The sequence below is a fragment of the Molothrus aeneus genome, chromosome 1, assembly GCF_037042795.1.
Source record: "Molothrus aeneus isolate 106 chromosome 1, BPBGC_Maene_1.0, whole genome shotgun sequence".
NCBI classification, from domain to species: Eukaryota; Metazoa; Chordata; class Aves; order Passeriformes; family Icteridae; genus Molothrus; species Molothrus aeneus.
The window spans coordinates 149,709,521-149,734,690 of record NC_089646.1 but is presented as its reverse complement, the minus strand read 5'-3'; the positions used below and the strand labels follow the sequence as shown (position 1 = coordinate 149,734,690).

General features: G+C 46.4%; 1 protein-coding gene across 1 annotated transcript in view; it reads left to right on the top strand.

Annotated features, from left to right (window-relative positions):
• Positions 1-18,005, top strand: part of SLC45A4 (solute carrier family 45 member 4) — an 85,457-nt gene extending 67,452 nt beyond the window's left edge. Inside the window, exons 3-8 of the mRNA XM_066566822.1 lie at positions 5,766-5,954; positions 8,349-8,528; positions 8,639-9,714; positions 9,815-9,914; positions 10,912-11,123; positions 11,976-18,005. Coding sequence (XP_066422919.1) covers positions 5,766-5,954; positions 8,349-8,528; positions 8,639-9,714; positions 9,815-9,914; positions 10,912-11,123; positions 11,976-12,338 — 2,120 coding nt within the window. The 3' untranslated portion in view covers positions 12,339-18,005. The remainder of the gene's footprint in view (positions 1-5,765; positions 5,955-8,348; positions 8,529-8,638; positions 9,715-9,814; positions 9,915-10,911; positions 11,124-11,975) is intronic.
• Positions 18,006-25,170: the final 7,165 nt, after the last annotated feature.

Here is a 25,170-nt window from a genome sequence, read left to right as displayed (position 1 = left end):
AGCTGGCTGGGAAATGCCATATTACAAGGGTCTCAGTGGCAGTCATCACTCCTAACAGAAGCTGTTGTTGTGTTTTGCTCTTTTTCTCACTGATTTGTATGAGACTTCTGAGTCTGCCTTGTGACCTGCTCCACATTTAGTTCACATTCAGCCACAAATACTAACCTTGTTTATCCAATATGTTTTTTCCCTCCTCAGTGTTTCCTCAGATTAGCTGTCAGTAAAAGGCTAAATAATAATCCTCCAGTTATTATTCCTCCCCCGTGAGGCCACCAGGCTGCTTTTCCAAGTTGGTGGATGGCAGTTTGCTCTAAGAGCTGCTACCTGGCAAGGCAAGTGTGGAGGTGGAAAATTACAGACAAAATAAAGGAACAGCATTAAATTGGTAATGGGATGCAGCTGCTTTGGCCTTTGAGTCTGCATGTCTGTCTGAGCAGCCTTTGGTAAAGGCATGTGCTGCATGAAACCACTCTTGGCCTTAGAAAATCAGTCCCAGCTGAGCTGTGGCCTGTTCTGTGGGGACACAGCAGCTCTCAGCAGTTGGGACATTTCACTTCTGGCTGCATGAGGTTGTGGACAGGCTGTCAAATGGATGACAATCTCATGGCTGTGCTGCCTTGAAATCCAGTCCAAGCCAGCATCTGTGCATCTGTTGTGCACATCAGAGACTGGATGCTGTAGGGCTGCTGGCCCAGCACGTAACCATAGCCAAGTTTATTTAAAATACACCCCCCAGCTGAGTCCTTGCCACTGAATGGGGGCGTCAGAAGGAACTTCTTGGTGTCAAAACATTCCCTCTGTCTCTACATTTCTGCTTATTGTTTTCTTTCCTGCCTCAGCTGCCTTCTGAACTGTCTTCCCATTTTAAAATATTGCATAAAATGGTGACATTCTGTACGTTTAGCAGCATGCATATACAGAAAAAGGAACCATTAGGATATGCAATTACCTTCCTCAACTTTCTAACGCCCTTGCAGACAGAACTTCTATAAAGTTTCATATTTGGAGCTCATTCTTGTGAGGCAGAAAACTTCTGGAAGACTTAGGGTGGTTTCTGTTGTTTTAACACAGACACACACAAACACACACATATACACACACAATTTCTTGAAGTATTTCAATTTTCAGACTTTTTTTTTCGTCTCCTGCCAAATCACGCAAGCCAACCTAAATATGCATATCATGTATGCAGACATTCAAGATACTAAAACCAGAACAGCCTCTTTTAAGGGAAGAATAGTATTTTGGGGTTGGAGTTCTCCTTGTCTGTCTGGAATGTTCTCATTTATATTAAAATGTCTAGCACTAAAGCAAGCTACTGTTGAAATGATGAAGGTCCTGCAGACTCTGCCAGCATGAAGGGTGAATTTTAGGAAAAGCATCTGCGAGGTCCCTTTTGAAGTCTCACTTCATGGGACAGTGGAGGTCGTGCTCAGTGCCTCAGAAGGCTCTTTCCTGGAAAACTCCTGGTAGAACATGGCTGTGAGCTTTACAAAAGTCTGATTTCCCAGCAACAATGCTGAGCACAGACATCAGAGGTGACACCTAAATCTGTACAGAGAAAGAAGACACTTCTGGGCGCTAGAGCTCTTCAGAGTTTTGGTTCACTGGGCAGACTGAGTTTATCAATTACACATCTCAACTTTCACATCTAGAAAGCAAACACAAAGGGAAACTCTGGATAATTCACTTTCCTGCCCACTGATACAATGATTGCTCTGTCTGCCTGTGCATTGCTCAGCTGAGGAGTCTCTCAGGTTGAGAAGGGAATTCTCCCAACAGCAGATTAATTTTTTCCTGTACTGCTTTTAGTTTTCATGTGTGCCTGCTTCCCACCAGGAGTCTTGTCTTACCCCACTCAGTTGTTTTCCACTTGAGTAACCAACTACATTCTGATATGACAAACTCACAGTTTACATACTTACAGTAAAGCCATACACATTACTTAATAAATGGTAACAGTTTGGAATTCTGCATAACTGTATGTAAAACATACATGATGACTTTATAAACTGCTGGCTTACTCTTGGAATGCAATTTATCAGGGCCCTGCCATTTAGCTTATGGAAGCAGTCCCATGGCATGGCTTCTCCAGCAAGAGAGAAAGCAGGTTGTGCTCATGTCAGTGATTCCTGCCATTACCCAATCTATGGGAATGGCTCGTGTTTCACTTGAAAGTTATCCCTTTCCTGTTTACTTGGGGGAGCACTCAAAGCTTTTTAGAAATTCTTCCATTTTTCTTGGCATGGGGCTGTTAATTCTTGTATAGATTTTTATCGTGGCCTTTTTTTCTAAAGATAGATATTTTGGCCGCTAATGAGTAGTTCAATAAAAAAAAAAAAATCAAAGTGGTTTTTCTAAAAAAGAATCTTGAAACATAATGTTCTTGGGGTTTCAAGTGTCCTTTTTACCCTTCCATAAAAGCTACATCCATGGCTCTGTTCTGAAATCATTGAGATTCATGTCTTCTGCAAAGTAAGCCATTTTCACTGTAAATATTTAGATTTAGGCTTTTATTTATAATACTTAGATGTTAGGAAGATCACCCTTTGCAATAAGTAAAAATAAATTCTTCCCAAGAAAGCATTTCAGTCTCTCTCCTCTGACTCACACATGGAAAGATAAAACTCATTAGTTTTAGTCATGCATCAAAGGTTAGGTAAAAAACCTTTTTTCTTCCTTTTTACTGACCTGTAAAATCAAACCAGACCTTAATCTGATTTTGAGTTATTACATGCAAAGTTGATCTTGAAAGTACTTGAAGTCAAGTACTGAATGTTTTTAAAATAATTTTAGGACATTTTTATGACAGTTAGCTGTGGCTCTAAAGCATAAAAAATACCTATCCGTCCAGTTCAGAAATGTGCAGGTTTTACACTTGAAGGAGAAATATTTGTAAACAGTTTTTAGTTCTTTGCCAAAGTAATTTCAAATCATCATTTCAAATGGTTTGTGAGTTTCCAGAACTGGTTTTTTTGTTAACACACCACAGAGAAGTGTCATTGCAGACTGCAGACAAGGTGGTGGCCTCAAGGACAGAGGGACAGTGAGCTATGCCAACCCCTGGTGTCCCTGATTTGCACTTCTTTTGCTTGTCTCTGATCTACCAGTGTTTCCTTGTTGTTTCTGCTCACAGTCTCCATTAAAACAAATTGTTTGTCTCAATGGATTATTAAAGAGAATCCTTGTGTCCATTTTACTTAAATATGTCTATTTGATTGTTTATTCACATAAGATGTGATGAGGCTTGTTAGGCTGATGACAGAGCTCTTGCCAGCTTCACCCCTGTGTTTATTTAAAGTCTCTGTGTGATTTACTGCAAACCATCCCAGCGTCTCACAAGTGTTTACTGATGGATGAGCTTGATTGAGACGTCCCAGCTCATAACTCACAAGTCACAACATAATTCAGAAAAGAAATGTCTGCTTTCAACACACAGCCCTTGTGCAGTGAAACACCATCAGGTTATTCCAGATGTTGGTGATCACTGCAATAAAGATCCATGACATTGGTTAAGCTGCAGCTTCTCACTGTGTTTGAAACAGGCTCTGCAGGGACTTGGCCTCACACAGTAGCAACCTTGGGTGCTGAACCACTGCTCCCAGGATGGCTCTGTGCAGGCTAAATGGGATGAGTGTTTACATGTTGCCATTTCTTCTGTGTCCTGCAGAAAAATCATTCACCCTAAATGAATCATGCCCAGCCTTTAGTTTTACTTGTCTTGAACTAAATGTTTCCTCTTCCCCATCATTAAACCAGTTCAGGCACTGGTGTCAACATCTTGGAGCAGGTGAGGTGCTAGTTAAACATGAGGTGCCTGAACCTGCTTGTGTGCTTGGGAAGCTGTTGAACCTGGTGAAGTTAAAAGGAATGTTAAAACCACAGGGGGATGGAAGTTTTCCTTGCACTTCTGCTTGAATTGCTGGCTTCCTGACTTGCATCTTTGATGAAGATAGTGTTCACGAAGAGAAGCTGGATGGTGCAAATAAATACTGCAGTCTGCAGGCACTGTGGCTTCTTGAACAAGAGCTTTAGGTCTAATATGCAAACACACACAGAGTTATGTCTCAGCTAATACTTCCATGTCAGCCAAGACATCACCAAACAGCAGGAAAAGCTAAGCAGGAGATAGTGATTTGAATCATGATGTGAACATGGTGCCACCTGTACAAACACAGCCCTTTCCTAAAGATCTAAATCCTGTGCAAAAGGAATCAACAGTTCCATGGTAAGTACTGATAGGGAATATTGGCCTCAGTGCAGGCCTGCAGCTGCCTGTAACAAGGAAAGGTGGCTGAACCACGATGCCACTCCCTGGGGCACAAGGTTCATGGCAAACACAGGTTGGGAACTTCCAGCAGGAGCAGGTCCCTTCCAATAACTCTGGACTCATCAGGGCAGCTGTCACTGTTAGCTTGTTCATTAGCCAAAGTTGAGTCAAATCACACAGACCTTGGCCTCAGACCTGGATTTTGAATCCTGATGATGAAATTGATTATTTATGCCAAGAAATATCTTGTTTTCCATGATATAATCTCTGTATCACCACAGAGTGTACAACACTCTTGGGAAAATCTGATCTGTCTCGTGGAAGAAGTCAGTGTTGCTAGTCAAGATTTGGTGCTACTTTTAAACAGCAGCAGATTAGACTTCCAAATTTGCATCAGAGGTTATTTTGGGCAGGGATTGGTATAATCCTGCTTGGTAATGGATGCCTCAATGTGCTGGACAGGGAGCACAAGGTACAGGTTGATCTCGCCAGCAAAGGTCAAATGCTGCTTGCACTCACCAAATATGGGTTTGGATAATAAATGGTTTTCCTTCCTGGGATAAAGACACTGAGTTTTTCTGTCTTGGCATCAGTTGGACTGCAAGAAATAGATTGTTTTGTTTTTAACGTTATTCTAAGAACCGTGCTGGAGTGTTACCTGCCCTGTGCTGATAAACGAGCGGGAGGAAGGTCCCAGAGGAGCCAGCATGGCTGCTGCTGTGGCCAGTCTGCCATCTGCAGGCCACTGCTCCGTGCTGGGGATGTGCAGAGCAGGGCTTGGGAACTCTTTCTTCTCCAGAAATTATTAATTCTAGCAAGTTGTTGCTTTCTAGTAAGTGCTATGTAGTAGATTTTAACTTTTTTCCATCTGATCCTATGAATAGTCACCTCTGTTCTTAAAGAAAGCAAAGACAGTGGGGACAAGGAAACCTTGGATTTATCTAAGTTGCTGAATAATTGCTAATTGTTGTTTTTATTGTCTATCATTCATTTTTGTAAGTAAACATTTTTGTGCTTAGAAATGGGACGTTTCATAAGACATTCAAATTCTGTCCTTCATTCTCAGTCCATAAAATCTTTAATAACCCTTTTGTGGGGCTGGTCTTAGATGAAAGCAGCACCACTAATAATGTTCATTTTTGAATCTTAAAGGCTTTGTTGAGCAGGGGATCTGTGTATATGGCAGCCAGGCAGCTTCCCCAACATCTTTGGTTTTATTTTCCAATAAACAATATACAAATCAATAGAGGACTCAGTAGCAGAAATACTCCAATTGTTACTTTCTTATTGCCCAGGTATTTGAAAGGCAAACAATCTGTGCTTTCCTTAGCTGTTTTTTAACCATCACTGAAGGATCTTAAATGACTTTTTAAGTTGGGAGAGAATTCACTGTAAATCAATTTACCCTTTTCAATGCTGTAACAAAACTCAGTGTATAGAGTGAGATGTTTGGTGTGTACCACATGACCTTTCTATCATTTTTGTTTTGTTTTAGGTCTTCCTGAACAATACTACAGCCTCACTTGGTTCCTCAGCCCAATCCTGGGCTTGATCTTCACTCCACTCATAGGTTCGGCCAGTGACCGCTGCACGCTGAGCTGGGGCCGCCGGCGGCCTTTCATCCTTGCTCTCTGCATTGGTGTCCTCTTTGGAGTTGCACTTTTCCTTAATGGCTCTGTGATAGGTAAATAACAAGGAAATGCCCTACGTGCATCCCCTGCTAATGTACCTGCTTTGAGATTGTAGTGCAGGAAGTAATGATAATGTTCTGCAGTTGGTTTACCTCATATTTAACCTTAAAATCATTAGAAATCTCCACAACCCTGCACTTGAGCTCTGTCCATCTTGCCTGTTATTATTTGAACTCAGAGTTACAGCACTGTGCTGAGCATTGTGCAATCCTAGCTGTAACTGGTATTAATAACAATGTTATTAATACAATGGTTGCCAGAATAATGTTTGCAGTCGCTGAGACGAATTTGGTCGATCCTTGACATGGGAAAATTGTAGCAACCTGTTCACAGGGAAATGTTTCCTGTTGTGATCCATTTTCCCTTTAATGCATATCTGGCAACACATCCTGTTTCCAGCATTATTTCAAAAATTATCTTTTCACTTTTTCTTGTGCTTTTCTTAGACCCAGTATTGAAAAAGTCCAGAACACAGTTAATATTTGTTTATCAAAAACTATGTGGGAAAATAATTTTTCCTGAGCCCCCATCAAAGCTGGTAAAAATAGTTTCCCTTGAACACAGTTTACTACGAATTTAATCTACAATCTCTTTGTAAATTTATTGTAGGAGAGGTGACAGCAAGTACTTTTCGGAAAATGTTTACAAAATGATTGGACTGATGCAAACAAAAGGAACTTAGCACCTAATAACATCCTCTTGGCTCTCTTTTTTTGGGGTTAGATGCAGCTCTATTGTGAAACAGGTCTACTAATTGAGGGAAATGAGTGGAATGTTACCTTGGCTTAGCCTGTTAAAGCCAGACTGGAATGCCATATGATTGGCTTCAATTCTTTGCAAACTGCAGTGGACAAATTATTCAAATAGATGATATTCAGTTTATGCTTTTTTAATTTATCCCAACAATAAATATTATTTATTTGAATTGTTACCATATGGCATGGTCCTGGGTTGACTGTACGGTTTGATATCAATTGTATTTAGTTGTCATCAATTATATTTAGTTGTTGTGTCTCCAAGATTTATTCCTCTTCCTTCAGATGTTTGCAGGATGTTAGGCTGCAACCCCCTTACAAGATTTTAAGTAATAAGAGCTCTCAGTTCCACACAGTAGTTTAGATCAGGAGCCATTGATACTGTCAGGTAAACCTCAGGCTCTGTTTATAGGCTTATTTTGAAGCCTTTTAATAAATCAGCACAAAATATTGACAATTTTTCTGCTTTGCTTGCCTATCCTCAGTCTCCAGTTACTTGCAATCCTAATTACAATTTGGGACAACAGGAGATGCTGCAAAGACTGTATCAGACCCTCTTTCATAATGTGGCCTCTGGCAGTAGAAGTCATAGGGAGAGGAACCAAAAGCACAGAGGTTGGCTAATCCCAATCGTGATACAGCCATGTCCCAGGAGAACACCTTACCCAACTCCTCTTCTCTCCTGCCCTGTTCAGATTTCCAGCATATCTACAGCAGTGTTGGTGTTTTCTGCTGTAGGGTTCAGCTGAATGTGGAACATTTATAAATTTCTTTAGCCTTCAAAGAGCTTGGTATAAATGAGGATTCAATATGCAGGAATCAGCGCTTGAGATTTAGATGATTTTTGGTGGCTTAGCCAGTTCATCTCCTTCCACAGACATTTTAATCAGTTACACTAATGGTTTTATAAGCCTCACATGTGTAACTTCTAAATCTCTGTGATTCAAGTAATTCGTGCTTTTGTCACTGGTTCATCTCATGACAAATTATCCAGCTCTGCACTAATGCTGCCTTTCTACTCTGTAGACAAAAAGCATTTCATCTTATGCTGTCAACAGAAGCTGACTGATGCTTTTTGCAATGCAAAATACATCCGTGTTGCTTCATCCTTAAAAGTTTTGCTTATAAAAAGCAATCTAGAAAATAGGAGTGTTTAAGAAAAGCAAAGAGAGCAATGAAGGGGTTAAATTTCACTTTACCCTGGTGTGACATTAAGCATTGTGTGAGGAATGCTGCCAGCAGTGCAGTTACCTGTGCATGTGTCTGACAGGTGAAATATGTCATTTTGGATGCTCCCCTCTCCCACCATGGCTGTCTTTTATAAAAATAGCCTTCAGCACCCAAAGGAAAATACATGGGATGAATATGAAATAATATTCAGTGCTCCCAGATGTTTAAGAGATGCTTTATAAAATAACATTTTGATAAATGTCAGTCTTAAGAACATAAAACCCGTCTGTGTCCCAGGCCTTCCATGATTCTGTGCCAAAGAGCTGAAATTGCCATTTTGCTCCATAAAGAAGTTTTTGCAGTGAACATGTTGGCCACCTCTCTCTTAAGGTGTTAAGCTTGTTCTTAGGAGTTTGCCCTTTTTAAGTGAGATGCTCAGACAGCTCTCCCATTTCTCCCTAGGTCTGGCTATTGGTGATGTCCCGGACAAGCAGCCCATTGGAATCGTTCTCACTGTGCTTGGGGTGGTGGTGTTGGACTTCTGCGCCGATGCAACGGAAGGGCCAATTCGGGCCTACTTGTTGGATGTGGTGGACAGTGAAGAACAAGACATGGCCCTGAACATCCATGCATTTTCAGCTGGTATGGAGTTAGCTGAGATGTTTTTGGCAGCTGTTCAGTCTTCCTGAAGACCAGGTCATGGCTGAATTGATCATTCCTGAACTCACTTCTCACTTTTTTCTGTTCTACAGGTCTTGGAGGAGCAATTGGTTATATGTTAGGAGGGCTGGACTGGACACAGACCTTCTTGGGTAGCATTTTTAAATCTCAAGAGCAAGTCCTTTTTTTCTTTGCAGCCATTATTTTCTCTGTCTCCGTTGCTCTCCACCTTTTCAGCATTGAAGAAGAGCAATATAACCCTCAGCAGGACAGGATTGATGATGAAGGAGACACACTTTCCAGTGCCAAATTCAGTGGCAGTCTCCCCCCACTGAATCGGCTGAATGTAATTAGTGAGGAAGAGCCCTATGGAGCTTCCATGTTCCATGATGAGGTTCAGTCAGAGCACGACCTCAATATGGAGTTCCTTGAGGTGAACATTGTGAGAAGCAAGAGTGACTCAGTTCTGCACATGCCTGATGCCACATTGGAAATTGAATCGGAGCTGCTTTTCCTGCATGACATTGAACCCTCCATTTTTCAGGATGCTTCATATCCAAACACTCCCCACAACACGAGCCAGGAGATCATGAAGTCCAAGCTCAACCACCTGTCTGCTTTCCTCAGGGAGAACGAGAAGGAGGAGGAAATGTTGCTTGATAATCGTTTAAATGAAGATAAAGTCCCAAACATCAACGGCTCCCTACCAAAGGAGTTCCTCAACGGCCACGCCAGAATAGGCATGAAGCAATCCAGCACTTCCAACTCCATGCGGCGGCGCCGGCACATGTTCTACCGGCAGCCATCCTACACCTTCTCGTACTACGGCAAGATCGGCTCCCACCGGTACCGCTTCCGCCGCGCCAACGCCATCGTGCTCATCAAATCCTCGCGCAGCATGAACGACATCTATGACATGCAGAAACGGCAGCGGCAGCGCTGCCGGCACCGCAACCAGAGCGGCACCACCAACTCCAGCGGGGACACGGAGAGCGAAGAGGGCGAGACCGAAACCACCGTCAGGCTCTTGTGGCTCTCCATGCTGAAGATGCCCAAGGAGCTGCTGAGGCTGTGCGTCTGCCACCTCCTGACCTGGTTTTCCATCATTGCTGAAGCTGTGTTCTATACGGATTTCATGGGACAGGTCATTTTCCAGGGCGATCCAAAGGTAGGAGAGCCGTTCCCATGGGCAGACCTGCTCAGAGTCCCTCGTTTCTGAGATGTGCTCAGTACAATAAAGTGGTGTTTGGTGTCTGTGTCTGTTGCAGGCCCCTTCAAACTCGACTGAGCTGCATGCCTACAATGCTGGGGTTCAGATGGGATGCTGGGGGCTGGTGATTTATGCTGCTACTGCTGCTGTTTGTTCAGGTAAGAGACTGTGCAGTCACACAGTGGAATACACCTCATGCATGTATTTCTAAGGTAAAAGTGAATCATGGAATATCCTGAGTTAAAAGGGACCCATAAAGATCATCCAACTCCTTGCCCTCCTGAAATGGTGTTGCTTCAGTTGGTATCCACCTCCTTGTTTAAGGTAAAGGATATTTTGGAAAAGCATTTCTTGTGGCCATGAGGGGAAGGGCTTCTTTAAGAATCAATATTAAAAAGTTCCTCCAAATGTAGAGGTGGAAATATGAACAGATGGTTAAGTGGCATAAAGCACAAAATGAAATCAAAGGATATTCAGTGGCATTTAACAAGCCTTCAGGAAACTAAACTCATGCTTGGTAGATATAAGCATATGCAAGAGGGTTCTTGCAAAGACTGTTTTTAAATCAAAATTATAAATATGTATTTCTGAAAGTCATTCTGCAGATAATTTGCACTTGCAATAGACTCTGAAATTCAGAGTTTTTGCCAAAGTTAAATTCTGCCTTTTGCAGCACACAGCAGGCATGTCTGCTCAGCTCAGTACTGTGGGGACAGGCTCTTTCTGAAGCAGGAACACATCCTGTTCCCAGCGAGGCCTGGGCTGTGCTGGTCAAACAGCCCAAATATGAGCATCCACCTCCTAAACAGGGTATAGGGCTGCCATGACCACATCAATCCCCTAAAATTTTAGTGAGTAAACTGATATTTAAGGGGAAATGGCTTCAAACAAAAAAAAAAAAGTAGGTTTAGAGTGGATACTGGGAAAAAATTCTTCCCTGTGAGGGTAGTGAGGTTCTGGCACAGGTTGCCCAGAGAAGCTGTGGTTGCCCCATCCCTGAAAGTGTTCTGGGCCAGGTTGGATGGGGCTTGGAGCAACCTGAGATAGTAGTAGGTGTCCCTGCCCATGGCAAGGTTGGTTGCAACTGGATGGTCTTAAAGGCCCCTTCCAACTCAAACCATTCTATGATTCCTGTTTTATTCTTTATCTCTGCAGCCTTGTTGCAGAAATACTTGGACAACTACGACCTTAGCATAAAAGTGATCTACATCCTGGGCACGCTGGGCTTTTCCCTTGGCACTGCAGTGATGGCCATGTTCCCCAACGTGTACGTCACCATGATAATGATCAGCACGATGGGAATTGTCTCCATGAGCATCTCCTACTGCCCCTACGCGCTTTTGGGACAATACCATGAGATAAAACAGGTATGTGGAATATTTGGAGTATGTATGTGAATCAAGGCAGAACATCCATGTTTCTCTTAAGATCACAGTGGCAAAATAGGTTTGTTAAATGCCATTATTGAAGATAACTGCTTGGTTGGGATGTGTGCCAAAGCTTGAATGGATAGTAAATAGCAGGAGCTGGTGCTGAAATCAGATAGTCTTCACACTGAGTTGGCTCAGAGGGGGTCACAATTGCTTTTTCCTATGCTGAGGTAAAATAATCTGGGGGCATATGGCAGATGAAGAGAAATTAAATCATTATTGGAGTGAATATTTACTATCTATCTAGTTGTTACTCCTGTCTTGATGTGGTATGGTAGTGTTACTCATGTTTTTCACAGTCTTAGATTTTGAAGTGAGTCTGGAAATGCAGCTGTAATTTTGGGGATGCATAAAGCAAAACAATTCTGCTGGAAACAAGGGCAATTTTACTTCCCAACAGTGTCATTCCACTGTTCCATTTGGATCACAAACTACAGGAGGAACTTTTGTTACAAGTTCCTGAATTGCGACTGGGAGGGGGATTCCTTGTTATCATAGGATTAATGTTTTCATGTAGTACCAAATGTTTCATGTAAAGCTGTTTTTACAAAACCTAATCTTGGAGCTGATGTGGGCTGGAAGTGACCCTGTCAATACCTGCCTTGCACTGCAGGGTCCTGAGGAGGCTGTTGAGGAGCAGATAAAGAGGCTCTGGAGTTGTGTCATGGTGCTGCACAAAGATGATGTGAAGTTGACCATGGGGCTGAGAAATTTGAGGGAAGTTCTGATGTTTAAGTATTGCTTTCATCCATTGTTTTACCTCCTACCGCCTTTCTTATCTTCTTGCAGTACATTCACCACAGCCCTGGGAACTCGAAGCGAGGGTTTGGCATCGACTGCGCCATCCTGTCGTGTCAGGTTTACATCTCTCAGATCCTGGTGGCCTCCGCGCTCGGCGGCGTGGTGGACATGGTGGGCACGGTCAGAGTCATCCCCATGGTGGCTTCTGTGGGATCCTTCCTGGGCTTTTTGACAGCGACTTTCTTGGTGATTTACCCCGAAGTCAACGAAGAGCCAAAGGAAGAGCCCAAGGGCCTGGGTTCTCCAGAGACAGCCGAAGGCAGCGGCGCAGGCACGGAGAAGCCGACGGTGCTGAAGCTGACGCGCAAAGGAGCCGCGGCGGCGGAGCCGGAGGGCGAGTCAGCCGTGTGAGGCCACTGACTCTTGTTCACCCACATTCCAAGGAGTGCAGGTGCAGGATCAAGAACTTTTGTTGTGGTTTTTTTTTTTCCAGGAAAGCGAATTAGGACCTTCACTACTTGTGGCTAAAATTTGCAGAAGAAAAGGCAGTTTCATGCAAAATTGTAAATGAAATTCTGTAGTCCTTCCTCTAGGTTTGAGCAGGTCGCTCTGATGCTAATTGCTTTCTCTACAACTTAGAAATGTCATTTCTGGACACTTTTTTATTAAGAATACATTTAGATTTCAAATAAGTTTTATTAATCTGCATGAGACTCACAGTGTATACAATTAGCAGTTAGAAAAATTAAGTTTTCAGCTGTTTTTAAACTAACAGAAAATGGAAGCTATCTCGACCTATAGTCTCTTGCCATTTTTTTGTCTGAACATTTCAGATTTCACTATGCTTAGACATCAATCGATTTTTTTCACGAGCATGATATTACTGGTCTGACAGCTACGTTAATTTTAGACTTCATGTTTTTGTTAGTGCAATTACTGCAGACTCCTTTTATTTGCAATTATTTTCAAGGGAAAAAAAAAGCAATTACTGCAGTTTCTAAGAAATTGCCGTGAATTCTTTTAGTCATACTATTCACAACCACTCCCAAATCTGCTGCTTCTCAGGAGAGGGTGACACTTGGTGCTGGATGTCAGCTGTAGATGGAAGGAGCAGCAGCTGGGAGAGGTGACCAGCACTCACAGGTTTCTTTATCACAAGTGCTGCATTTTATGAATGTTGTTGGAATACGCTGTGACAATTTTTAGCTGAGAGTTTCACGTGCTGGTGAACTCGGGGGTTTTCTCAGCATTTAAACCTGATCATCTCTGGATGAAGCTGCCGTGGAGAAAGGGCATCTCTGGGGTCAGCTTTGTGGAAGGGTGCATGTGGATTCTCTTCCGTAGGGAAAGGAAGTCATTGATTAATTGCACTTTTTACGATCCTTTAACCTCCTGGCTGGGAATGCAGCAGCCGAGGTAAAGGCACGGGGTCAGTACAACAAGGAGAACCCAAGGCCTACCTCTGTCACTTTATGGCATAGTCTGGGTGTATAAAAATCTGTGTCAGAAACAGTTTTTAGGCCTTAAAATTCAAATGTTGCTGTTCCAGTCCCTGTGTTGGAGGAATTGTGGGCCAGAGCTCTTCTGAGCTGCCATACCAATGTTGTCAGCACATCCTCCATGTCCCCTTCTGTGATTCAGGACACAGCTGCAGTGCAAAGATACTTTTCTGGAAAGAAGTTCAAAGAGTTTTGCTAACTTGATTTAAAATAGGTTTGGATCATTATCCAGCAGCCATTTAAAGCAACTTTTGAAACTTGTACTTCACAAACTTCTGATTGTCATTTGTAAGATATGTTTGTGATGCTGTTGACTCATTTTGGCTTGGGGCCCCCCAGGCTGCCTCAATCCGTGTGCTGGACAGGCAAACACAGCACGGTGTGAGATTCCTGCTGCCTCAAACTCCTCCTCCTCCAAGACTTGCAAATGCCTGTGTCAATCATGCTGCAATCCCGGCATTCAGACAAAGAAGCTATATTTCAATATGAAAAGCAGTTTTTAATGAATTACTTGAATTGTCAATGTTTTTGAGAAATGGATGTTTGGGTGTGTTTGTAGGTGGCATCTGTGGGTTTCTCTGAAGGCTTCCAGTCAATGCCTATGGCCTTTGCTATCAAGGGTGATGATGTTTTTAGGTTGGTGACATCACAGAGCACTGAAGTACATGTAATCACACAGGACTTGAGGTTGTATTTGTTTTTCCAAGTGTCTCGAGGAAGTCTTTCTTTTTCTATGGTGAATATTTTTTCTGTAGAACATGTACTGTGAACTGTGTTCAGCCAGGGGAGCAATACTACTGAAGAGTGTGAGACCTTACTGAAGAAAGCAGTTGTGAGAAATTCTGCCGTGAATTTTATCATCTCAGTTACATTTAATATATTCTGGTGATGTTCATGTGTGAGAGACAAGTGTTGTGTTTCACCCTAGAACTGGCATTCATGTAAGTTACATGCTGAGTTACACATTTTAAAGTGGCTTTAATATTTTAGTTTTGAAGCTCCTTGAAGATTCTGCTTTTGGTTAAATAACCATGTCAAGTACTCCTTATTTTAATCTCTACTGCTGGAAAGGTTCTTCAACAGTTTAAAAACCTGCATCTTCTGAGTGGTGCCAGCCTTACCTTTTTCCCAAGGGTTCCATGGACCAGCATGGATCAAATCTCCATTACTCCACACTGCACTTTCTAAGCCAAGATCTCTTTCACTGCACCGTCACACTGACCAAGTAGCTGCAGAGAGGGTGGAGAGGCTGCAGCTCCCTCTGACTTCAGATCCCACAGAGGGAACATGAAACCATTTTAGGAGTGAGCTCACCCATGTTTATGGAGCTCTCTCAGCCAGGGAAGGGCAAGGACAGAGGAAAGACCTTTCATTTGAAACCCAGAGGCTTCAAGCAAAGGCAGGGCAGGGCCAGTTTTGTCACAGACTGCATTTGGCATGGCTTCATTTCTAAGAACTGGATGTTAAAATCTGTGTTTGGAGTTGTTTATGGGGCTCATAACGCAGGAATACGCACACTGCCACAGCAGGAAGCTGATTTCACTCCCTGGTAAAGGCAAAGGAAATAATTATTCATTGTAAATGTGCTGAAGTTTTTGTAGTGTTGCCAGAAAAGAATTAACTTGGGGAGTCCCAGCCATCTCCTCCTGTCCTTGGGCCAGCCTGGGAAACCCCCACACTGGCTTCACCTGCTGAGGTGTCCCAAGGGCTTTTCCTTGGATGTGAAAGTCATCTTTTAGCCCCAGCACTGCTCAGTGTAGAGTGGGCAATGATTTATTTCTTCATCTGTCCCTTACTTTATCTTTTCATACAGAAATGATTTTTTTTGGCCATAATTAAAGTAGTACAGTTTTATGTGTTTGTTGCAGATCTTGTGGAAAGAAAAGTTTTAGGTGGCTTTTCTCATTATTCCTGGTGACAATTAACATCTTTTGTTTTGTTTGTATTCCTGTCCAGTTGAAGTCATCCCATTGGACCATCAGTGTAGTAGGATAAGGTTTAGGGGTTCAGTTCTGTGTTGTTCAGTACTATAAACAATTTGAACATGTTCTGCTGCAGTGATGTGTGACACAAGGCAGCTGCACATCTCGAGATGTTTCATGTGACAGCAGAGGAGCTTTAACTTTCGCCCCTCAGAAAGGTGCAGTGTGGCTTTGGCCCTGTTGGGTTATTCCAGTCCAGTGAGATCTGTGCTGTTTGTCGACAGCAATTTCAGACTCCAGAAGCAATAATTTCTTAGTTTCTCTTCTTGCTGGTTTGATGACTTTCATAGAGATTTATTGCCTAAATAGCCTTTTAATAACACAAATATGGTGTTTTGCTGGTGCTGGCTGTGAGTAGTTGTGGAAAGATAGGGATTGTTCATCATCAGGAGGGAGGAGGCCAGTAAATCCAATGGAGGTTTGTGCTCTTGAAACACACAGTGTCCTTTTCCCCTTTCATTTGGAGCCTTTTTCTAGGCTCTGAAATATTCCCAGCACATCAATGCCAATGCTGGCACTCAGACCCCAGGATGGAACAGGCTGCGTGAGGTTTTCCTCATAGGCAAGGACTGAGTCCTTCTCATCCTTCTCCCACCTCATCTGAACCCCCCAGCACTTGGAATGACAGCAGCAACCACGGTGCTTTTTGCCAGGTACCTCATTAAAACCTCGTTTGCATCATTAAGAACATGTCCCCTGCCCTTGGTCTGGGATGAGCGTGGCTTCCTCCAGCATCCACCATGAAAAGCAGGATTTTCCTGGCTGCCAGATCTCACAGCCATGCAGGTTGGGGTCTATGAGTAAAGGCAGAGAGGGTCACACTGTTCCTGGGAGAGCTGGGACATCTGGGCAGAGGGAAGCACAGGAGGCAGGTGCTGAGATCTGGGGGTTTTTAGGGATGTGTGTGTGTCTGTACCTCTGTGTTTGTACATTTCCAGACACACTGCTTGGGCCAAAATACCTTTGGGGGTTGTGTGTGCTGTCACTGTACTCCACAATGTTTTCAACTGAGTTCTTCCAGGTTTCCCTCATCCTAGTCCAATGCAAGACAAGCTCAGCTATAAATATGTATCCTATTAAAATGAACAAATGAACTCCTGCATGATATTCCAAGCACATGTAGCAGCTTCAGCATCTGAAGTGTCTGTGGTGAAAGAGAAGTTGGTTTTCTTTGCAGCTGTTTTGTCCTCGTTTCCTTTGAATAGGCCAAATAAATGTAATGGACACCAAATATTGCACAGAAATGTTATGGATGACTGTGTGAAAGAAATACCAAATTTTATTTTTCTTTGCAGAAACTTTATGGTTCCAGAGAGTCTTTTAGCTGTTTTCCTTCCTTAAATGACAAAGCTGAACGTTTGTAAAGCACGTCACAAAATGGTCATTTGGAAAAAGTGGAGCTACCCAAAGTTTTCTCTTTGTCATGTTGCATCCAAAGGAGCTGCAGCAGCTCAAACACCAACTGGGGTTTGAATTTGAGGCTCAGCAGTTCAGAAACTGCCTTAGAAAACAAAAAAAGGCTCAATTCCTTCTCCTGGCATGGCACTCGCACCCAGTGATCTGCTCATTAAGGTGTTCCAGGCTTTCCTGTTGTTTAAATTAAAATTACCTCCTGGAAAACCGATTTGGTTTGGTTCCTCAACCCAAGCAGCTTCACCTGAATTTTCACCTCAGCTTCCCTCACCCTTGGGAGTACCAGGGCTGCCCAGGAGGGACAAATACATCCCCCACCAAAAGAGAGCATCTGCTGTAATTAAAGGGCTTTTGATGCCCTTGCAACCTGCTAAAATTTTAAGGAAAATGCAGAGCATGGTTCAATTTGACCTGCTCTGGCACATTTATTCTTAAATTTGGAAGTCTGGGGTGAAGCTCTGGGAGCATTTAATCAAACTTAATGATGTCACCTTATTTACTGTGCACCTACTCAGTCCTTAACAACAGCCAAATTGTAATAAATTACCCAAAAATCCAGACTTTTCTCTCAACAAATTGGCAGTTCCCAATGTGAATTTGTTTTGCCTGATGTAACATGAACACTAAGCCCTTTAAGTAGCCAAATGACCAGCTTATTTTAAATGCCTCGTATTACTAGAAAGCTGCATATAGGCATCTCATAGTGGGGAAAAAATTAAAAAAAAAAAAAAAGAAAAAAAGAGAATATTTAGTTCCTTTGTGAACTGGCCATATGACAACTACTTTTTTATCAACTTATTAAGTTGGGGCACTATAATAGCTCTTGCTGAGTTTAGCAATGTTTATAAGCATGTGTTAAACACATAATGTTGTTTTATGAGGAAAAAGGGATAAAGAAAAGTGATGTCACAGATGAATGTTTGAGTGCGTAGATGGCATAATGTATGTATGATTTTTATTTCTACACTGTTGAGCTTATTTTCTGTTTAAAGGTTAAAAAAAATGTTGCATGAGAACTGTTTTATTGTGTTCTGCACTTTCTGTTCTTTTTTGTATAATCTTGATTTTTTTTTTCATTTATGCATAGAAAAGAAAAAAATCAGTTTAGAAATATTCTACTCCACGAGACATTGTGTTCCAATCTGTTGTTCCGAAGTTCGATCTTAATAAACATTTCAGTAAGAGTTGGTGGCTCGTGTCCCTGTGCTGTTTGTAGGGAAGGTGAGCAGAGGGACACCTGGTCCCTGAGCTGTGCAAGGCAAGTAACACTCACCTGCACCCCAGAGCTTTGTGAGTATTTCCAAAAATGCTACTGCCAAACAGTGCCTGGCAAGAATGCAGGTGTTGCAATTCAGAGATGGTTCTAAGCTCACCTGACACTTGAGGGTTCAGGTGTAACCCAGGAGACAGCACAGGTGGAGCAAAATGGGGATACCTGGGGCAGGTGTGTGTCCCCAGCTCCAGGCTCTGCTCTGACAAAGGGTGGTGGCTGTCACACAGAATCTGTCACCACTCATGCCATTGCTAGGGCTGAAGAGCTGAGGGTCTCCCCAATCACCTCTGAGTCTATGATTTAATAGACACAAGCAGCTCCCAAAGAAATCATTTCACATCCAAACTCATCAACCTCTGGGACCATTGGCAACAAGAGGGGAAAGCTGGAGCCAGATCACAAACACTAGCTGATGGGTAAACTTGCAGTGAAGAGCTCACTTGTCCCATTTGGTTTCTAGTTTCCTTGACAGATTTCATCTGTGATTCTCCCTAAAGGAAATTCCTCAGAACAAGTATCAGCAGCTCTTGATTCATTTTTCATAGAATCATCCAGAATTAATTACACTGGAAAATACCTCCAAGACTGACTCCAGCATATGACCAATCACCACCTTTGTTAAGTAGACCAGAGCACTGAGTGTCACATCCAGTCTTTCCTTAAACAACTTGAGGAAAGGTGACTCCACCATCTCCCTGGGCAGCCCCTCTCAGTGCTTGGCAACCCTTTCCATGGAGAAATTCTTCCTAATACTCAAACTAAACTTCCCCTGGTGCTAATTGAGGCTATTTCAGCTTGTCCTGTTCATAGGATGGACTTGATTAATCCCAAGGTCTTTTCCAACCCTAGCTGATTCTGTGATTCAATGCTTGTGACTTAGAAGGAGGCTGATGCCCACCTGGCTACAGCCTCCTCTCAGGGAGTTGTAGAGAGTGACAGAGTCTTGCCTGAGCCTCCTTTCCTCCAGACTGAGAGCCCACAGATCCCTCAGCTACTCCTCACCAGGCTCATGCTCCAGAGCTTTCCAGGTGCCGTAGTCTATCCTGGACACGCCTCCGCAGTTCAAACAATAGAAACACCATCAAGGTGTGGCCTCCCCACTGCCCAGCACAGAGGGACAGTCACCCCCGGATCCTGCTGGCCACACTGGTGCTGACACAGAAGCTCAGGATGCCACCCTCCCCCTTGCCCACTTAGGCACACACCAGCTCAGATTTGGACACTGTCAAGCAGCAGCCCAGGGCCTTTCCTGCTGGGAACATTTCCAGCCAATCTGCCCCAGGCTGGGTCACTGCAGGAGCTCCTAGGGACACAAGGGCAGGACCCAGGCCTTGCTCTTCTTGAACCTCACCCCACTGGCCTCACAGCACCCAGCCAGCCTCTAGAGCCTTGTCACCCTCCAGCACATTGACACTCCCACCCAACTTGGTCTCATCACAATTTTACTGCTGAGGGTACCCTCTATGGTCTTGTCCACATCCACAGGACAGACACTGAACAGAACTGCACCCAGGGGACACTGCTAGTGACCAGGCAACACTGGATGTGACAGCATTCCCCATCACTCTCTGGACACGGCCATCGTGACAGTTCTTAACCCAGCAAACAGTGCCCCTGCACAAGGCCTGGGCTTTTCCAGGACTCTGCTGTGGGAGATGGAGTCAAAGGTTTTGCTCAAGTCCAGGGAGACTCCATGCCCCGCTTTTCCCTCAGGCCTGAGGTGGCTCATCTAGGGCCCAAGGGATATCAGGTTGCTCAGGCAGGACCTGCCTTTCCTAAACCCAAACTCCCTGGGCCTGAACCCTCAGCTGCCCTCTCTGGGCCCTGTGATCCCCCTCACCATGATCTATCTGCTCCAGAACCTTGCTGGGCCCCGAGGTCAGGCTGACAGGCCTGCAGTTCCCCACAGCCTCCCTGTGGCCCTTCTGGGCCTGGATGTCACACTGCCACCTCCAGGCATCTGGGACCTCCCCAGCTGGCAGGGAATGATGACAATGAAGGATGGCAGAGTGGCTTAGGGAGCTCTTCCATGGGCTCCCTCAGCATCCCTGGGGGACTCTGGGCCAGGCCCACACACTTGCCAGTGTCCAAGTGGCTGCACAGGTCACTGACGACTTCCTCTGGGATTGCAGGGGGTCTGCTCTGCTCCCTGCCCCTGTGTGCCAGCTCAGGGGACTGCTTGTCCTCAGGATAACCCATCTGACTGTTGAAGGCTGAGGCAAAGAAGGCATTCCATGCCTGAGCCTTTCCTCGTCCCTTGTGACCATATTCCCCTCATCCCCACATCAATTAAGGAAGGGTGATGTTCCTTGATGCTTCTGTTTTCCTAATCTTTTTTAACAAAGACCTTTTGTTCTCTTTGAAGGTAATGGCCAGATGAAATTCAGACAGGTTTTTGCCGTTCTGATGACCTTTTTACCTGGGATCAGGGCAGGGACACGTGGGGGGCTGGGTGGGAATCACACTTTGGCACAGCACAGGGCTTCCTTGGGCATGTTTAGGGGAAGAACACACAAGGTGGGACAGGAGAGAGCTGCAGGTCTATGAGAGAAGAACAAGTGTAGGCAAATTGAGGGACAAAGGCCTAAACAAGGCCTCTGTGACCAGGGACCTGTTCTGTCCTCCATTTTTCTGCATGGAAACCACCAGACCCCTGGGACCATGGGCGGCCATGCCCACCAGGCCTTTGTGACCCGCGGTGACATCGTGCCCAGAGACCATTGTGATGCAGGTCCATGTCATGGCCCTCGGGGCTATAAATACCCTGCAGTGGCCACTCCCAGGAGAGCAGCTCTCTGAGGAGGCAGCAGCTTCTCTGGAGGCAGCAGCTTCTCAGGACACAGCAGCTCACCTTGGTGATTCTGGCCAGTGTCTGGCACAGCAGCCTGAAGATGTGGAAGCAGCAGGAGGCGAATGCCCATGGCCAGCCCCGGCAGGGGCAGCCACTGCTGCACAAAGGGCTTGGGCCAGCTTGGAAGCACCTGGGGCACTCTGAGACAGATGTGCTCATCAAGGTGCAGGCAGGGCATGGGGACAACACCTGTAGGGAACTGTTCACGGGCCTGGGCCCGTATATGTGGGGGAAGAGGTCCACCCTGAGAGCCTCCAGGTGGGTAAATGCCCACCAGGAGGCACAGGGAATTTGGTGGCCAGCCAAGCAAAGAGCGTGGCACAAGCGGCTGTGCCCAAAGGATGAGGCGACTTTGGTGGATCGTTTGCATAAAAAGAGGGAGGAGCTGGGCAGGTTGGAAGACAAAGTCCATGCAGAGATGTTTAGAGCCACCTTCTCCTCCCTGTACAACAAAGAAAGTCCCATGACGTCCAAGAGCATTCTCAGGGATCCACCAAGCCCCATCCTGGAGCCACCTGCAGGCCATTGCGAGAGGCACAGCACATCCTGTGTGACAAAAGATGCCACAGGAGAGACACCGAAGTACTCAGAGCTTGTGTCTCTTGACCAGTTGTTGGCAGAGCTGTGCCCTGTCTCTGATGACTCTCTGTCCTGTGATGCTCCTGTCAAGGAGCTCCCCGAAAACTGGGAGCAAGAAGAGCTCCTGGACACAGAAGCAGAAGGACAGAGGGACAGAGAGCCAGAGAGTGCCTTGTTTCTCCCACCACTGCAAGACAAAGATGGATGTGTCCTCAGGGACACATCAAGTGTCAGCCCGGGACTTGCTGCAGGCTCCCAGGGGCTGTGCAGCACTTCGGGAGTGACCAAAGACTCAGCAGGAGAGACAGAAAACAACACAGAGACAGCACCTCCTGACCGCTTGGTGCACCTGCGCTCTGCCTCTGACACTGAGCCATCCTGTGATGCTCTTCTAAACGAGCTCCTGGAAAAGCGGCAGAGAGGAAAGCTCCTTGGCAGAGCTGGGCCAGGAGAGTGGGACAGCGAGGCAGAGAGCTCGTTGTCTCTCACACCGGGAGATGACGAAGAGCCAGAACATTCTACATTGGACAGCGATCCCGACAGCAAGGGGCACAGCGAGCCTCTCCCCAGGGCACGGCCGGAAGAGCCAAAGGGGTTTGCGGGTTGCCCCTCGCCTGCCGAGGCTGTGGACGAGGCCGAGGCAGCAGGCATGGAGGCTGGCTGTGCCCAGGCCGCCCCTCCCCAGCAAAAGCCCTGTGGGGATGAGCCGCCGGCAGGAGCTTGCCCGGTGCCTGGCCAGCCCCTCACACCCTTTGTTCCTGCTTGCCCCGCTGGCAGCGCAGCCGTCCCGCAGCCCCCGGCCCCACGGCCATGGCGCTCCATGGCCAAGAGGGCCCGGCGGGCTCTGCGCCGCCTTTTCTCCTTCAGCTGCCTCAGGGGGCAGCCAGAGGAGTGAGCCCGGGGCCAGCAGCAGGACGATGGCCAAAGATGCCGGGGCTCACCCTGGGGACACCCAGCTCCCAGGGGCAGTGTCAGGTCCCAGAGGGAACAGCTCCAGGGAGATGAAGACTCGGGATGCATGGATGGATGGGTGGATGGTGGCCAAGGCAACCACTTGCCAAAGGCAGGCCCTGCTGCCGGCCACAGCGCCTCACCCCAAGCCAACAGCAAGGCAGCCTGGTCAGGGAGATCCAGCTGAGGAAGGATGACAGCACTGCCTTGTAGAATCCCTGAGGAGCTGAATTTAGGCCTGGGCTGCATTTTCAGGGGGCATCCCAACCCTGCCCCAAGCTAGGCTTAGGAGTTGAGAAATGCTCCTTGGGCCTCAGCATTGCAGATAAATAAAGGCAAACCTGTTCTCTCTTCACATGAGAAATAGCACAGTGCCTCCCTGGATACCAACAACAACAACTGGAGAAAGGTGTTAACTCGGTTGAACGATTCGGGCATCCTCACCTCTAGAGGAACCACTGTGAATCCAGTGCAGAGAAACGCAGGGTGAGGGAAGACCAACAAGTTGCTACTGGAGCCCAGCCCCTTGCACTGCTGCTTGTTTAATCTCTTCCTCACCTCACCCCAGCCCGGCTCTTCCCCATGCCTCAACACTCCAACTCTTCCCCACCCCCCTCCCAGAACTTCCCAAGCACAACCCCTCCATTCTCCCACCCCAACCACCCTGCATTCCCCCTCTTACCTTCTCACCCTCCTCATTCCCATCCCCACATTTACAGTGAACTAAATCTCTGTTGTTGATTTTGATAGATGGTCCTGTTGGCAACTTAGTTCAGGCAGAGGCGTCTCTCACTAATCTCATCTCAACAGGGCCACACATCTGCTCACAACACCCAAGGTGTGGCCTCCCCAGTGCCCAGCACAGAGGGACAGTCACTGCCCTGGTCCTGCTGGCCACACCAGTGCTGACACAGAAGGCCAGGAGACCATGGGCCTCCCTACCCAGCTGGGCACACACATTGGCTCAGGTTTGGCTTCTCTCAGCCAGCACCCCAAGTCCTTTTCTACTGGGCAGATTTCCAGCCACTCTGCCCCCAGCCTGGGCCACTGCAGGGGCTTTTTGGGACACAAGGGCAGGACCCAGGCCTTGCTCTTCTTGAACCTCACCCTGCTGACCTTGCACCATCCACTGAGCCTGTCCACATCCCAACTACCCTCCAGCAACAGTGGCACCCTAACCCAATCTGGTGTTTTCACCCTTGGCCTTAAAAACACTGGGGAATGAAGTCACCCATGCTACTACCTCTCACATGCTAAGTGAGCACTCTGGCAACTGCACTAATTCCCCTTTTGGCCAAACAAAGCTCATCCATACACTTTTCCCTGGCCATGAGTTTAAGGAAGATGTGAAAACTTTAAACAAAATAGACTGTACATCAGGCCCAGCCTATGCAGTTGCTTTTTCAGCAGTACAGAGAGGAGAATGGGGACCTTCCTCACTGGTGCAGGAGCCTCTCCAGATACCTGCAGGACACCCAGAGAGGGGCTGTGCTGGGTTTGGGTGGGATAGAGCTGAGTTACTTCCTAGTAGCTACTTCCCTCCCCTCCTGGTCCTACTTTGCCTCACCTTGAGGGACACCTGTACCTGGAGAGCCCAAAGTGAGGGAGGGATTAGGTGCAAGGGAATTTCCTGCATCCCTGTCTTCTGGCACACTGACAAGTGAAGGGGCCCTGTGCCATGTGTAGGAGGAGGGGAAACCTTCTTGATCCCTTCCAGCACCATGGCAGGATGAGGCCTGGAAAGAGGGACAAGAAGCAGAAACTCTTGCAATCTGTTGTTCCTTTAGGGTGATCCCCCTGCTCTGCTCAGGGGATGTGACTCATCCCTGGCCCTGGGACTCTGTGATCCTTGTCCAAGAGAAGGAGGTCCCTGCTTAGGCTGGAGCAGAGTGCTGGGTCTGGGCTGGCTGGACTGTGCTGTGGTGGGGGTGAGGACAGTGGATCTGGGTCAGCCCCTGAGCTGTTGCTCATTACAGAATAACCCACAGTGGCCTTGCAGTGGTTCAGAACAGCCTGGAGAGGAGCTGCTCCAGCACTGCCTCAACTTCCCGGTCTGGACCAAGACCAACCAAAAACCAGTACTGTACCTCCCCCAGCCCAGTCTGCCCCAGTGGGACCAGTCCCTGCATTCTCCAGGCTCTGCAGCAGCTGGGTTATCTCCCATCCTGGGGGGCAGGGGTGGCACATTGTCCCCACGTCCCCATGTCCATCCCCAGGTGAAACCTCGTGCATTTGCAGACCCTGCAGCAGTGGCAGCCTGGCTGTGGAACACTCCCTGCACACAGAGCTCACTGGGGACACGGGCTGTGCCTGTGGGATGTTACCATCTTCTAGGTGACATCCTACACCCCCCACACTGGGGTCCCATGTGCTGGGCAACCCTTCATATCTCAAAAAGGGGCTTGGGGCAGCCACCCTGCAGGGCCAGAGATGAGTTTCAGCAGAACAATGGCCCAAATCCTGGGGACAAGGGTGGCTGGTGGTAGCATTCTGTGCATTTGTGCAGCAGTGTCCCTGTCCTGAGAGCTGGGGTGGCACCCACTGCCTCTGAGAGCAGGGGACCTGTGCCAAGACACCAGAGAACTCACCATGGAGAGGGAAGCAAGATGCCAGGAGGAATCCTGCAGGTTACAGTGGCAGATGAAATGGATGCAGACAGGTAAGGAATGCACAGCAGGGGATGAAGATGGGGCTT